The sequence below is a fragment of the Lepisosteus oculatus genome, chromosome 3, assembly GCF_040954835.1.
Source record: "Lepisosteus oculatus isolate fLepOcu1 chromosome 3, fLepOcu1.hap2, whole genome shotgun sequence".
NCBI lineage: Eukaryota > Metazoa > Chordata > Actinopteri > Semionotiformes > Lepisosteidae > Lepisosteus > Lepisosteus oculatus.
This window is the reverse complement of record NC_090698.1, coordinates 14,207,939-14,224,524: the sequence shown is the minus strand read 5'-3', so window position 1 is coordinate 14,224,524 and position 16,586 is coordinate 14,207,939. Positions and strand designations below refer to the sequence as shown.

Here is a 16,586-nt window from a genome sequence, read left to right as displayed (position 1 = left end):
GTTTTAGAAAAGGTGCTTCTGAATAGCACGTTTTCACTTTTTTTTGTTCTGTTGTTGTGTTTGCATTTTTATGGTTGCCCTTACAAAGGTCTGGCAGATCTGAGTTTTGGGGTTGGAAGGAGATCTTGTGTCAAAATTATTGTCCATGATTCAGATGTCCAGCCGCATTAAGTTTTTTCCACATTGGCATTCCTTGACAATATTGGACAATTGACAGTTTTGCATTTGAAAATATGTCTAAAATCCTACAAAAATTACAAACATAAATCATACATGAAATCATGATTATGTAGATTGAAAATGAAGTATTTTTACATAACAATCACGTTTTTTTATAAGTTGAGATATATTGCAGAATACATCTGACAGTAATGACAAACGAACATGAAAAACATGATGAAAATACAGAAAAATAAAAATAATTAACTATACTGTATATCTGTTTGTGTAAGGGACACCAAATCTTCACATCAAAAATAAAACTAGCACTTGATCTTATAATTAAGGTATGTTTATGAAAGCACTATAGAGTTTAAAAAATAATAGGTACTGACTTTACAACCTCAAGATTTTTAATTATTTAAAGGTGAAGTTGGGTAAGGTTGTTCACCCTGTTGAACGTGAGACATTAATAAATGCATGAAGTATGATAATAAATTAATTTGGTGCTTTAGTCAGTAGGTTACACACATCTAGAGCTTATCTTAATCTAAATTTCATTTACAGGAAATTGTAAAGCAAGTTGCTGTCTTGCGTTCTTCTTAGACACATGACATTTCATGTTTGTGTACAGCCTTTAATAAATGACTATTGCTGAAGCTAGCTGACACAATTTATTTCAGAACTATATCCCCTGGCATGGGAACAAAGTAGAGGTTAATTCTGGTGGGCAGTTTCAGGGACACATCAGAGCAACGAGGATCAAAAATCTCTCCCAGCCAATGGTTCCCTTTCCTGCCTCTCTTGGCCATGTTTATGTAGACCTTTCCCTCTGCATCCTTTCACAAGGATTCAAGGACTCCTCCTAAAAGTCATCAAAAGCTAGTCACCCTTAAACTAGCTTCAGACCTTCACCCAGTTAAATACCCTGCTAATTTTTCTCAGTCTCTCTATTCATTTACTAACATCTGCACCAGATGTGACAGAATGTGACTATCCACATTCTGTTAAGACCAGGTGTTTATTTTGAATCTCTGTAGAGGAGAACCGTTTTTGAAGAGCACCGATGTCTATGGAAGGGATTAACAAAAATAAATTTGTTCAATAAGTGCAATAATGCATTGTACAAAACACTGTGGATTATTTCAACACTGGTTCAGTGCATTTAGTTATTTATGCTGCTCTGATGATACTTATTTAACTATTGAGAATTAATTATGTTTGGCAGTTCATTGCTAATTAAGTGTGCATGTTAGTCAAAGGACTTTGTGTCTCAGTTCAACAGCATGAGGTATTTTTCTAATGAACAATAGGTTTTCAAAGGCTTGTCTGTATTAATATTCTCTGAATGTGATTTATGTGCATGCCCATATTTACAATACCCACTAATACTTCCTTCAAAGGATAATTTTCCTAACATTAAAGCAATGGTTACAAGGTTTAGAAACACATATTCTATAGAAGCTTCCATGGGTTAATACCAAAAGAATGTTAAGGTCAGAAACAAGTGGAGGCTCACTCAGGTGCTCCAAGGATCTCATTCCAATTTTGTTGAAGAAAGCCAAGAGTGCACACTTTAGTAACAAGGCTGTGTGATATTACAAACAGCTCCTATTATCCAGGTGTATTCAGATCTTCTTTCAGAGATGAAGACGGATGAATGTAGTTCAGGAGGGATAATAAGAATATTCTCATTTTGAGTAAATAGTTCTTGAACAATTTAGTGTTTTCATTTGAACTATTAATAAAAAAGTAGATTTTCCAGTTTCTGAAACCCAGCTATGCTGATGTATCTTTGTACAACTCTGAACTAAAGATATAACTAAAGTTGAGCAGCTTTATATGTGATATTGGCCACTCATAAACAGCACTTCAGTACACTGTGTGTGTATACAGTATAGAGAAAGAAGTTATTTAAAAAAAAACAAGAAACTAAAGTCACGGGTGCCACAGTGTAAAAAATAGATTCTAGCAGTTCTGCAGAAAAATGATCTAAAAAACAGGCATTTCAAAATTACATTTCATTGAAATCACTAAGCAATAGATAGGAGGTTTAACATTTGGGAAAATGTTTTAAAAACCTATGGTGTTTCCCTTCCTAATACTGTATGTGTTGTGCCAACAAGATCAGTAAGACAGTTTGGAGTATTTGGAATAAACTGGGAGTGTCCATTACATTCCCAAAATGTTTTATTTATAAATCAATTTGGAACATGCTCTCCTGCTCCCTTGTAGTGCATACAAATGGATGGATGGAAGATTATAGAAAACTACTGAACAGCTCATGCACCTGGAATTCTAAAGCAGGATTGCTGAATACCCCTGAAAAGTGTTTTCATCTCACTCTGTAAAATAAAACTGCAAATCTTCAGGGCCATCAAATATAGCCTGAGCCCTTTTGCCTTTCCTCCATTAGGAATTACAATGTGTAAACTAAGGATTAGAAAAGAGCTGTGCTCTGTAATACTGTCTTGTGTTTACGAGCTGTGGTTCATGCCATCTTATGATTTGTGCCGAGTCGCTCGATCTACAAGATGATGGGTCCCTTCTATGTAGTTTGTTTTTCTGGCTTATGTTCCTTAATTCGACAATGCGCTGAATTGAGACTAATTCTCTTAGTTCTCATTACAGCACATCTGACAGCTGTCTAAGGTGGTAAGCATGGCTTACTGGTGCTTTCTGTGGGTTTTATTGCCATCGTCTCCGATGAAAGCAGTTATAAGACTCATCCACTGGCGCGATTCTCTCTGGTGCTTTTGTACTTGCTAAATCGGATTTGCATCACTTATCAGACCAAAATATCATAATTTCAGTAATGAAACAATGTTTCATTTGGAGCAGATAAGAGAATTAAAAGTGAACATTTCAAATCCTTACTTTATTAAATATTTACGCTATGTGCATTGCTGTCTTCTGTGAAGCTGCTTTGTTGGCCCCAGTCTACAATAATGTCAGTGGATGCTAAAGTGAATCAGGATTCATGATTTAATCATTCTTCCTGGACTGAAGCATTTATTCTAACATTATACAATCCTATCAAGCTTCTTTTTATATTTACATTCCAAAATCCACTTAAATGGGTTAGAGATTGACCCCTGACAAAATATTTTCCCACTTAAAAATGCAAATGAAGATGATGCTTGCAAATGTGATGTAATTTACAAATTCAGAACTACAGTATATTACTCACTTACCTTTTACTCTACCTGTCTGGTGCCCAAGAATACCTTGATATGTTTATTTGGATACATCTCTCAGTATTCCCTTGTAACTGATGCCGTGCTCAGCTGTGCCGCACAGCACAGTACAGCACAGCACAAGCTCACTGCTTGTGTCACTAGAGATGCAAATACCACTCGTCACATGCTCTTAATCACTTAGCTCAGGTTCCAGGAGCCATGGCTAAAGCTGATCTCAAATAGGCTGCATTTAGGACAGACCTCAGCTTGCTGTCTCACTTTACTGCTCTTCCCTCTGCTCTCACAAGGATGGCACTGAGCAGCACACACAGGCCAGCACACACAGTCCTATCATTAACTGTGGCTGAAAAGCTGATCAACATATTTGTATTCTCTCGAATTGACTACTGCAATGCTCTGCTCCCTGGGGTATCTAAATCTACTCTGAACAAGCTGCAGTATGTCCAAAATTCAGCAGCCAGAATCCTGACCAGATCTAGTGCAAGTGTTCACATTACTCCTATCCTGGAGTCCTTGCACTGGCTTCCGGTCAAATTCCGCGTAGACTTTAAAATCCTCATGCTCACCTACAAGGCTTTACATGGCTTGGCACCTCAATACCTGTCTGAACTTTTATCGCCCTACTCCCCACCTCGCAACCTCCGCTCTTCAAATTCTGCCCTCCTTACTGTCCCCCAAGCCCGTCTACATTGTATGGGCGACAGGGCCTTCTCCTGCTATGCCCCCAAGCTCTGGAACTCCTTGCCCAAGGATATTAGAGAGTCACCTTCTCTAAACTCCTTCAAATCCAGACTCAAAACCCTCCTTTTCAGAAAAGCCTTTACTTAACTGGTTCCATTCTACACCCCTCTGCTCTTCTTAATACCATCTTCCACGGTCTCCTCTATTGTTATTGTTGTATTGTTGTAATTATAATTGTGTCCTGTCTTGTGAAATTTTCTTATTTATTGTTGTAGTCTTCTTATTTATTGTTATTGTCATCCTGTAAAGCGCTTTGAGAAGCCACCTTTAAAGGCGCTATATAAAATAAAGTTTATTATTATTATTATATTACTGCTGGTGTTCTCTATACCATAGTACAGGAAGGGACAAGAGACTGAGTGGTGGAGATAAATGGAGGGAAAAACTATGGTTTTCAGTTGCGTGGAAGAGAAAACACAAAACAAGCAGCAGAATTGTGGGGTGGGCTAATAGTGCTGAAAGGCAGGCCAGCTGAGAGACATACAGTAGCCAAGGGGGGAAGGTACCAGGAAGTTGTAAAATGATGAAGACTAGCTGGTAAAAAGTGGGGGATTCTATGAATATTGTTGAAGATCGTTCTCTGAGAGTGACACAAGGCTCAAGACGAAATCCATGGTTGAAGAGAGTAAGGGTGGCAAAGGAAGTCAGATCTTGAGTGGCTTTCAATGGGAGAGTATCCAGGAGAGAATAGCTGATCGGAGATCAGGTGGTGGAGATTTTCATTGCACCACATACAGTATATTCTCTCTCTCCCCTTTATTTTCTCTGTTAAAGAAAAAAAGAATTTTAGATGAATCAATTTTTTTTCATGAAACTTTGGATGAGATCTTCAAATTAATTGGCTGATAAAAACCAAATGGGCTAGAAGGGCTGAACTGCTTCCTCTTATGTACAGTATTTCTTACAAGACTTTATCATTGCAATGTCAGTTTTGCCATTGCAATGCCTGCCTAGACCCTTCACTGTCAGATCTTCTTAAGTTTTGAATTGCTGCATTTATCAAATGTTGCTATGAAGTTAGTTGTTTTGCTTGTAACTGCAGGAGACTGTGTTGAGGAGAATGGATTTTCTCAGTCACCGGTTAGCAAATGCTGTGATTTCGTGTCTATAGTGGACAATTGGAATGCTTATTCATGCTTAGCAATTCAGCTCAGGCCAACGCAGGTAACAGCAAGATGCCCATATCCGAAAGTTTCTGCTCACATAAGTTGTAGAGTTGCAGTACCAGAAGCATAAAGTTGGGGTTTCCCAGAGATATGACTTTTTGAAAATAAAACATCTCCAATGATGTTAAACTGCAAAAATCATATTGATTCTCTTTTTTTTTGCTTCCATACACAGCATAATTAATCCTGCCATGGGTTAATAAGGGCCTTTGTGCTTTCCTTCCTTGTGACAAAGTGCTATGCCAACTAAGCTCTGTACCGTGGTGAAGCTATTACGTGCGACTACCGACTCAATAAATTGAACCGTCTTCCAATTATACCCTCATCCCCACGGCGCCAGATATAGGGAGCAGGCTGTAACTGTTCCCCCGACAATGTTTCCATGCACAGAACAAAAGATCCTCTTCACTTTAATCATATTTACACAGGCACTTCATCGCTTCGGTGCAGGCCTGGCTCCTTTCATCTCTGGCTCCAATTAAAGTGACTATTTAGAGGAATCTAAGTTTGGCCGGCTGAACTCATAATAACAGATCCTCTTACTGAGAGAAGAATAGAATCTCCTCATGTTGAACTACATGCTGTATAATGAGAGCCATGGCACGCTTTGGCTTTCAAATACCACACCACAAGCACAGTTTCCAGAGGAGAGGGGACCGAATTGATGACATTCAGATCATGTATGCATAAAATAACTTCTTCTGCATTGTATTGGATTGACCACCTCAATGTGAGTTCTGTCATTGAAGTTATTGAAATTTAAGTGCTAAATGGTTACTTAATAATTGTCCAGCTCAGGTTATAAAGATATGAGATTTTGATGTTACTTTGCTGTGATCCTTGTGTGTCGAATTGAATTACTCCACTTTGATGAAACATTTTGATTTTTAATTAGGATTTGTTTTTAGCCACTGCTCACATTTGAATAGTATAGTATCAATTTAATATAATTTCAAAAGTAATTCTAACCAAAAGAAAATACACAAGTCAGACATTTTCTAATACAATATGTTTTGATTTCCTTACACGAGGAAGAAACATTCAAGTTTGAAAACATTCAAGTTTATAATTGGACATTAAGCAAATAAAACAAAAACCTGAAGCAAAATACATTATCATAATTTATTACAGTAAGTTATTGAGTCTGCTCAGCCAGTGCTCTTGTACTTAGAGAATAATAGCACTAAGAACGTTTAAAATTAATTTAAAAATCAGAAGGTTTTTCTGAAAATTTCCTATTGCTGCATTTGCTGCATGAAGCTGAGTTACATGAAAGTAACTAAAAGAGGTTAATTTAAAATTCCTATATTATTCCCATAATCACCCAAATTTATTCATGATTTCACATTTTTTGTCTCATAATGCATCTCATTAAAAAACTATAATAATGTTTACCTCACATTGAAGAATACATTCTACTGTAAATGGTGCTTCTACTCATTCTTTACTCCCTGTTTTCCTTTCCCATTTTTTCTGAAAATTTTCACATTGCTGACTGTATTAGGTATTATTTTTTAATTTGTCCCATGTCCACTTTTTTTTCTCCACTAACTGGTTAAAAAATCGCATGAATAGCCAAAAGCATAGACCTATCATAGAAGTAAGATTAATGTTTGCATCTGGTGGAGAATGAAGTCCAACCTTTCTGCCTTGGTCCTTGTCTCTTTGAGAAGAAGAGGTTTCTCTCCTCTCACTCATTCTATAAAAATGATGATATACCCTGAGACAAGCTACGCTCACAATTTCGTTGTTGTTTACTGTTCTAGTTCATGCTGGCTGTGCATTGTTCTCCAGCAGCGTTGGCTCTTATTGTTGGATTATGAGCCTGGACAATGTTCATTTGTAGGGATTCTTTATTAGGGATGGATATTGCTATTATTATCAGGCTTTCTTTCCAAGCAATGATTTGAAGCACCTACAGATTTATAGACATCCTAATGCTAAAAAAATTAAAAGCACTTAAGGAGAAACAAGCAGTTGGAAACTAATGTTGTTTTTAAATACTGCATGAATGTGATGACAATTTTAAGATTGGGATTTGATAAATAAAAACACCCACTCATTCATTTCAGATACCAAACTCAGTTCTGGATGGATAATTAGGTTTAGGTATTTGCAGGAATCCTTAGGAACATAGAAAGCTACCATCAAGTACTGGCTGTGCTGCTTGTAGTGGACAGATGGGTGAGTATTTATGATTCAGTCCCAGTTTAGTGTTATGGAAAGAAGGATTTTTTCAGTTAAACAGCTGTGGAAGAGAATTAGTTCTTCTTTAAGGATCACAGTGCTTTCAGCAGTGTGATTTACATAACTCAAAAAGTCGCACAGAGACATAATTTTAATTTGCTTAAAATGAACAAAGAAATGCTGATGGATTCTAATTAAGGCTACAGAATAATTTATAATTAGTGAGAATTAATAGTGCCTGCCGCTGTTTCTGTCAGTCAGACAGATATTGTTTCATAAAGAAATATTCTCACGAAATAAAATTCATACGTTTAGCAATACTAAATGTATTATAACATTAATTTCCATTTCTGCTTTTGCCTGAAATTATTTCAACAGTAATTCCTTGACATGGCAGCTATTTTCTCTTATATTTTTGGAATTGCACATTCATTTTACACTATGTTCTGTGGGAAAAGGTGAAATGAATATGTGTGCAAGTAATGTTAGGGTGACCAGAGCTGTAGTGGGATCAGCTGTAGGCTAACCCAGCAGATACTGGGAGCAGAGCAGATCTTACTCCAAACAGGACGCCATTCTATTGGAGGGAACAGACACAGGCACACACAGACCGTTTTGAAACAACCATTAACCTAATAAAACTTTAACCAAACACTAATGTGTCAAGCGTGTTTAGAAGTTACTTTCTGTAATACTGTAGTTTGACTTAATTTACTTATTTTTTTGCTACGGCTCATTATTATTTAATTATTGCATTCTTCTTTTAGCAATTGTGCACTGCAGAATGCATTCTTGGAATTCTCTGCTTAATGTCTGTCATAGCTTAAACACGTTCTTGGCAGCTTCAGAAAATCAGTTTCACTGGATGTCTTTAGCTCTCCTTCTTGACCCTGTTCACCACACATTAAGAAAAAGAGAAGTGCATCATTAAGAAAATAAAAAGCAAAAAAAAATCCTCTCTAATAGTGTATTCATAAATGTTACTAATGGACAATGATCAATAATATCTGCTATCCTGCATCAATTATGTGGCATAATTACCCTCCCTCATTTCCCCATGGGCTCTGCACATGTACTGTAGTTTATTGCGTACCTCTTGGTGTGGTACAAGGGCCATACAGTCTCCATACAATGGAGAATCTATGTTACTAAGCATGTCAGTCCATGTCATTATTTAAGAAGGCCACTGCAAGCATTAACCTTCCTTGCACTGTCTGAAAATACGATACCATACAAGTGATGCAAGTTAACCTGTTACATTGCCTAAGTGAATGTTGCTTAGCATATAACATAACATAGCATATACAGTAGCTCAACACCACATCTATCATGTGCAACAAGTCAACTGTTAAATTGAATAAGATTTTGCATGAAGAACAGCATAGAACTCTTCAAAGAGCAGCAAACCCTTTTCTCCTGCGCAGGATACAATATTCTCTAGGAATTTGTTTAACTCTGTAACTTTGAAAGTAATATCATTTAGCTTGCACAGACCAGTTGCTTCTGAAACATAAATGAGTATTATTTAGTATACCACTAAACAGGACATTAAAATGATGAAACAATCAATTTTACTTAATTAGTAAAGATGCTGTCATGACCTTCTTCCTATCCCTAAAGGGGGCCTTTCTGTCCTGTTCCTAGCTCCCCTGTGCCTTTTCATGTGCTTCCGGTGCATCTGGTGGTGGTGTACTATGTACAGTATTTCCGGTCTCTGCTGTCCCCCTGGCTCGGCATTGGGATCGGATGTCTTGAGGCCCGTCTCACCAGATCACCCCACGTCCGTGGCCTGAGGGCTTTGGTCTCATCCCCGACTCCACCTGATACCTTGAGCCCGATCCTGCTGCTTCACACAGGGTCTTTCCATTCCACTGGTCTCTCCATGGCTAGCCCCCAGCTTCCATGACAGATGCCTTCTGGCATGATAACAAGAAACGATATATGTGGAAGAATACATTAAAATATGCACTCTCAGTAAAATAAGACATGCTAGTTTCTATTAATTTTATGGTGTTGTTGTAAGAAACATCTTATTCCTTGAAAATGTATTGTGGAATAGTGGAATGGTTATGTTGTAAAGATAAAAGCAGATGCATTAGGATGAAGACACCATGTTTAAATTGGTTCAGGTGGGTAGCTGCGTCAGCATGCATAGGCTTCAAAGGAACATTCCATGCTGAAAAGAGAAGAAAGAAAACACAACATTTCGGATGTGGAGCCTTCTTCGGGTGTCTTATAGCCGAAACGTTGTGTTTTCTTTCTTCTCTTTTCAGCATGTTTAAATTGGTTTCAATTTTTAAAAAAATATTTTCAAAATTCAAAATCAGTCTTCACGTTGTTGTGTGTGCAGTCCTACTTTTTCTAGACAGTAATCCTGACTAAATCTGAGGGAATGAGGATTCTCTGTAGAGCTGCTGGGTGACAAGGTATGGAGCTTGGCTGTCCAGTAGACCTTGGACTGTCCTGTAGGACCTAAGTCACTGTTCCTCTGCAACAAGAGGAGACAGTTGAGGAATCTGGAATGGATACCCCTTGGTGCCTCCTGCTGGAGGTGTACCAGACACAGCCCACTAGAAAGAAACCCTAAAATATGCTAGAGGGATTATACCTCTCACCTAGCCTGGAAGCACCTGGGAATCCCCCAGGAGTAACTAGAGACTGTTGCTGGGGAAAGGGGAGTCTGGTCTACTCTGCTCAGCCTGTTACCACCGTGACCCTCACCAGGAGTAAATGGATGGAATACTGACAAAAAGGATGAAGTTTGGAATGGCAGAGTCCAATCAGCCAGCAATCAAAGAAGCCAATGGTGTCATACAGGTTTAGCTCCAGGTCCTGAAGTGGATTTGATAGCCCTAACCAGCCACCCACAAGCATGTTCTCCTGCTTGCCAGGGGAATTTAAATACAAACCCAGGAAGGCATGACCTTAGCACAGAGCTGACTTTTATCACACTGGCTGGAGAACAAAGATAAGCTTAGATTAGATTTCTCAGCAGCTTTTACATAGATACTAGAAAATGAATACAAATACAAGGTACATTTAGCTCTAATGGGTTTATTTTTAATTGTCAAGTAAAGCAGTGTGTGACTGCTTTAAATGTTATGGTCTAAATTAGTTTTTCATTTACACTTAATAAAATGTAAGCACTGTAATAAAGCAATCTTTAAATAAAGTACAGGAAACTACTGATATTGATGATTTTTTAATGCTAAATAAAGGAATTTAAGCTGAATTATATATGTGTTTGTATTCAGACACTGTTTATTGATCAAAGTTAAACTTGTAACAGTTCCAATGCTTTAAAATTCTCTGGTGTGTTTACAATAAGTCTTTTGTGTACAGCCTCTTCATTTGCACTGTAAGTTTGTTTTTCAGGTCAGTATTGACTGCAGGTTAAAGGGTTTAGGAAATAGTACAGAATTTTAAACAGCCACTGACTCCTCTGGCAACTGCTACAGTACATCTAAAGCATTAAAATAATGAAAACAGCATTCTGAAGGAAAGGACAGCAACTCACTGCAATATCCAGATTTGAAGGCCATCATTTGAAGTGAACCAGAGCCCTTATTGAGAGCAGAAGTGACTCACCACACATCTCAAGCAATGTAAGCCTACAATTCTAGAGCATGAAGCATTTTCCATAACTACAAAGGCTCACTGATAGATCACAAATTCCTATTGAATGTAAAAGTTCTGGCTTTATGATAAAGGAGATTGGAAAGTTTTAGTGTGTGGCTTTTGAAATGAAATGAAAATGTCAAGAAGAGATTGTGATACTAAAGAACAAAAGGAAAAACATTCAGAGCAATGAGATGCATTACCTGATGTTTACACATCATCCCTCTGTCTCTTCATTTTAAAAGCACCAAGCATTGCTTGTAATTTCACTTCCAGGAAATGAATTTGTACCAGTAGCTTTAAAGATAAATTTGTCAACTGGTGTTTATTTTTTATTCTTTTGCTTTAAAAATGCATGAATACAAGAGGTAAGGTATATTGTACATATTGGATCCGAATGTATGTTTTGATAGCATTCTCATACGATTTAAACTATAGCTTACCACTGATTCTATATTATGCTGCTTTCTAAAAAAAAGAGAGAACCGCCTCCTAGGAATTAAGCTTCTGCCATGAAAAGAGCCTGCAGCTGTTCATCATTGCAGCTGATAGAAATCATAAAAATTTTACATTTTAATTGATCTGTTCTAATTTAATGCCAATGATAACTGGAGGTGGGTTTTCTCCAGGTGGTACTATTGCCTCTCATCTCCCAGAGAAAATCGGACTAGGTTAATTGAGGACACTTAATTGTCCCTCAAAGCTTGTGTGTGTGTGTTGAGCGTTGAGCAGTGTGGTCCCAGTTTGTGCCCTGTGCTTCCTCTCTGAGAAAATGTCTGAGACCTCTTCATGAATACCTCCATGTTGTAGTATGTAATTATCTTTTAATACGAGCAGATACAAAAAATTCATATCTAGAGTTCACACCTGGGTGTGGAGAAGTCCTAGAAGTGATTTCCAGCTATGCAGTCTTCAACTCAAGTTCAAGTGGCCCCTGGGAGTCTCAGCTGTGACTAAGGGTTGATGCCCATATTCTTGAGTTCTGTTGTGATACCCTGTACTGTACTGAATGACTGTTTCTGGTCAACTCATGTTTAACAAGGCAAACCATGTGAATTGTGTCATTAAAATTCATTCACTTCCTATGTAGTAACTGTGAAACACTTTCACAATTACAGACAGATTATGAACTGTCAGCAGCAAATAGCTCATCTCTTGTTAAACATTGAATGAGGAGAATTAGAGATCAGAGCTCCACACAACATCTGCTACAATTCTTTCTAAAATTATTATAAGTACAATTCTTGTGTACTAAGGATGACGTGGTGTCAAGTGCTCTAATGGGCTCAGCAGGTGTCACTGATGTTTTTCAATGGTGGCTGGCACACTGTCCTTCAAGGTCAAGGTCTGTGGCCCTTATTCCATCTCTGTCAATATAAATATATTTTACTGTATTTCTGCAATATATTAAGCATTATCAGTGCAAGTAGCACTTCAGTAACACCAGGTTGAGTTGTCCTTCACCCTAAAATAGCCTATGCTGTCAAAAATGCCTAATATGTGACATGCAGTTAGACAGACGGTAATCTCTTATTTTCATGGACATTGCAGTACCTATTTCAAGTACAGTCTGTGCAGTACCTAAGAGCATCAAGAAGTGTAATTTGTACTTTCATTAAGTCATCGCTTCCATCAAATTGAAAATATTGAACAGGACTGAGATGTTACGTTGTACTATATGTTATTACTTACTGCACATCAGAGCATGCTTACATTTAAGGGATGAATATAGAATTAATCTTTTTTTTTCCAATAAGGAGCTAGTGCACCAAATTAGTTGTATTTTACCGTCCACTCTCCAATGGCCCAATAGATGACCTTTAATCAGTCCACAAAGTTCTGAACCCTACTGTTGGCTTTACCAGTCTTAACAGAATTGATCAGTTAAATGCTGAAACACATATTAAAGAGACAAATGGGGTGCAAAGGAACATGAATGCTCACTGATCATCTGTTTAAATGATGCCACAATTTGAAATATGAGAGGAATGGATTCTAACCCATGTGTGACCCTCATTGGAGTATGATTTATACACACTTATGAGTAAACAATGAGGGAAGCTGAGTCGCAAGGCCGCATCTCCAGCAACATGATTGTATATTAAGGGCTCACTGGAGGAAAATGAATAATGTATAGTAACTGTCAGAGTAGTTAATGAAAGTGTCCGCAGCGGAGTGCCTAAATCAAAACTAATTTTGATGGACTAATTTCCTCACCAATGCTTACAACATGCTTCAGTGAGCAGATGCACATGGGGTCATCTTTTTACCCAGGTGCTTTAAGACGATGCAGGAAAAGGCGGTGAGTTTTAACATATTGTAGCAGATCACCATGAACTCTTTGGCATCCCAATAAAAACTTAAAAATTACAAAGGCCAGATGAATTTACTGATTTCCTGAGCAACCTGATATTCTAGCTCTTCTGTCCCTAAGTTTGGTTCTTAATAAAGCATTCCTTTACCTTTTGTTTTTCTGTTCACTGGTGGATGCTACTGTATTTGGCCAGAGGTCAAGGCTTAACTAATATAAATTATGAACAATGTGACACAGCAGCCATCAATGTGTTTAGGTTCCCTAAATATTCAAACAGACCTTAGTAATGTTTTCAAGTGACCTTGAGTTGTATCACCCAAGACTTTACCAATCAGCCTCCCTGGGAGAAGATACTCTCTGTCTTGTTCAGTTTTCTTATATACAGTAAAGAGAGAAATCAGCTCACTACAGGTAGCGCTGCTTTCTCTGTACACTAATAAGTTCTCCAGTCTCTGGAGTACTTATGCACTGCTCTCAGCCATCTGACCTCAGCTCACCACTCCAGATTCCGATGCTCCATCACAGGGATCTAATCTTAGTAGCATAAAAAAATGTGGTGTTGTAACAATCAAATAAATGTCAGAGCACTTTTCAAAGCTTTAACTGATGGCCCATGGAGCTCATTGAAGTTGCAAGTGATTGTGGTGCTCATTTTTTTTTGCATATAAATAGGGACAGAATTCTGCATGATAGCTTCTGTTTTGAAGTGTGCTTGCACATCTTAATCCTGACATGACTGATAATGTATCAATTATCATGTTTTAAATATCAAATGAATTGCAGCTTGCAATTTGCTGTAGATTATCATCATGATTAGTAATGCTGTGGAAATTTGTAATACAATGAACTGATAATGAGCAAAGACTCTTCCATTTCTTATTTTAAATAAACGTAAAATATGTGTTTATATACTTAATAAAGATGATACTATGTATGTTTATGCCTTCTGTGGCCACCTTTATAAATTATATCAGATTTAAACCCTACTGTTTTAAAATTTTGGTGTCACATTGTGTATAGGTATTATCTGGGACTCTATTTCTGTCATTACGTGTCTAGATACAGGGAATGCATGGCTGCCTGTGAGCAGTAGAATGATCATGAAAGAGCTCCAGTTGACAGTGCAAGTGCAAGGCACAGGTTCAGACTATACTGCATTGTACAGCACCTCATTCTCAGTTGTATAACCAGGAGATTATGAAGATTCCAAAAGCTAGTATTCATCCTTATGACTTATTCACACACATGTTCGCATGTTCGCACAAGTTCTCATGAAATAAACTCCTTATGTAAATTCCAGTTGTACTGGATGTCAACTCATGTCAGCCTACAAGACGTTTGTGAGCATGGAAGAGCTCTAGATAATTACAAACCCCTTATGAGTAAAGGAGAGATCTACGGTCCTACAAGCCTCTAATGAGCATGGAGGTGATCTAGATTACTACAAGCTAAGTTATGTAATTGTCCACTCCTAGACAATTACAATGCCTTGATGTCTTCAAAAGAGATAAGTTCTGCAAAAATTTAAAAAGGCTTTTATTCTTTTAATTCTAAGCTTCCATTGCATGATTCCATTTAACACTGGTAATACTTGTGATTAAGCAGCACTAAAAGCCTACCTGCCTTGACTGCAGGAGTCACTACGTGAGTAATGCCATTGTCAATTGACTTAAGATAACCTGCAAACTCAGGAGTTTGGATCCAATCTGTGCTTTGAGCTGAGTCCTTCATTGGTTGAGCCACTGCATAGCCCTTCGGTATGTGAGAAAGATACGAATGTGATCAGAAGGCAAAATAGTTAAATCTGAAGCAAGTTAGCCTTGTTAATTTTTTAGAGTGCATATGTTTTCCAAATCCCTTGTTAGTCTCCAGAATTTCTTCTGCCTTTACGTGTAAACTAAAGAAAGGAAGTGCCGCAGGGCACTCTGCGTCCCTGCTAACAAGCGAGTAAATGAAGTTTGTAACATTTGTAACTAACAAGTGCTCTTACATGTCTCAAAACTCCAAAACATAAATGGCGCATATTTATATCATTTAAACTCTTTAATTGCACCATCAACAAGAGGAGCTGTATTAAAAATTCTCTGGCAAAGTTAAATATTCCTAGTTTCTATTTTCCCATGACAATGTGTTTATAAATAGACATACTGTATTCATTGCATGGAAAGGACCACAGCTTTTTTTAAATACAAAATTAACATGGTTACTTTTTAGCTCATTAGCCTGGAAAAAATCTCACAGCTGCTTTCAGGAATCTCAGAATGATGATGCCCCTGAAAAAATGAGGGACTGAGTAATAAAATGTTCTAAACATATTTCTACATTTCTAGTGAGAAATAGTCATTTCTCCACCAGATCTGCTTGTGTATAATCGCTGCCTTGAGCTCCCCTGTGAGGAGTTTACATCAGTAGTGGATGAATGACTGTCTTGCTATAATTGAAGCAATTTTGGTATTAAAAGGAGCTATATAATTTCAGTTAAGTAATTTTTAATAATTATTGCGAAGACATGAAGGTTCAACTCAGTGTCTCACTAATAGAAAAACCACCTACAGTATACACACCTGCCAAATGAGCCTAACCATTTTTCCTGAAGATAGCACTTACCTGCAATGCTTGAAACTTTGTTCTCTTAGAAACACAGGGAATATAAATGTCAACCCTCAATTTAGAACTGCAGCCTATGTTAAATTACTGTATATAAAGTATATTTGCAAGAATTAACATATGGTGTTAGATTAATATTATGTTACATAGCTGCAAACATTGCTCCCACTGATCATTATTTTCCAATCTTGCCCAGATGCAGTTTAGTTAATATTCTGCTTGTTTCTCTTCCAGCTGGGGACTTGGGATCCGGTTAATGGCCTGAATGGGACTCTGACAGACAGGAAACTGGAGAACAATATGCGTGGTGTGGTCTTGCGTGTGGTGACAGTGTTGGTAAGAACTCTTGTCTACAATATAATTGTAATACCTTATTTCAAATGAAGGGAAAACCATTATACATAATACAGTTCCCCCACCCCATTCACACTCCTCTAGGTTGTGCACAGGCTTTGAAATCATGAATAATTAGGATTGACATTATGAAGAGTTTGGTGTGAAGAGGGAATGTTTGGGTGTGTGGAAAAAGGGGATCAATTGTTCAGATTCAACAAAAATCCACAATGTAAGATGAGCACCACCACTAGAATCTCC

The 16,586-nt window shown here is 37.6% G+C and overlaps 1 protein-coding gene across 3 annotated transcripts in view; it reads left to right on the top strand.

Annotated features, from left to right (window-relative positions):
- grid2 (glutamate receptor, ionotropic, delta 2) overlaps positions 1–16,586 on the top strand; it is a 595,344-nt gene that overhangs the window by 400,663 nt on the left and 178,095 nt on the right. For all 3 annotated transcript variants that reach the window (XR_001477768.2, XM_015340421.2, XM_006627273.3), the window contains exon 9: positions 16,227–16,328. Coding sequence is in view for 2 of the 3 variants with exons in the window: in XM_015340421.2 (XP_015195907.2) it covers positions 16,227–16,328 (102 nt within the window). In the remaining variant the exon portion in view is untranslated. The remainder of the gene's footprint in view (positions 1–16,226; positions 16,329–16,586) is intronic.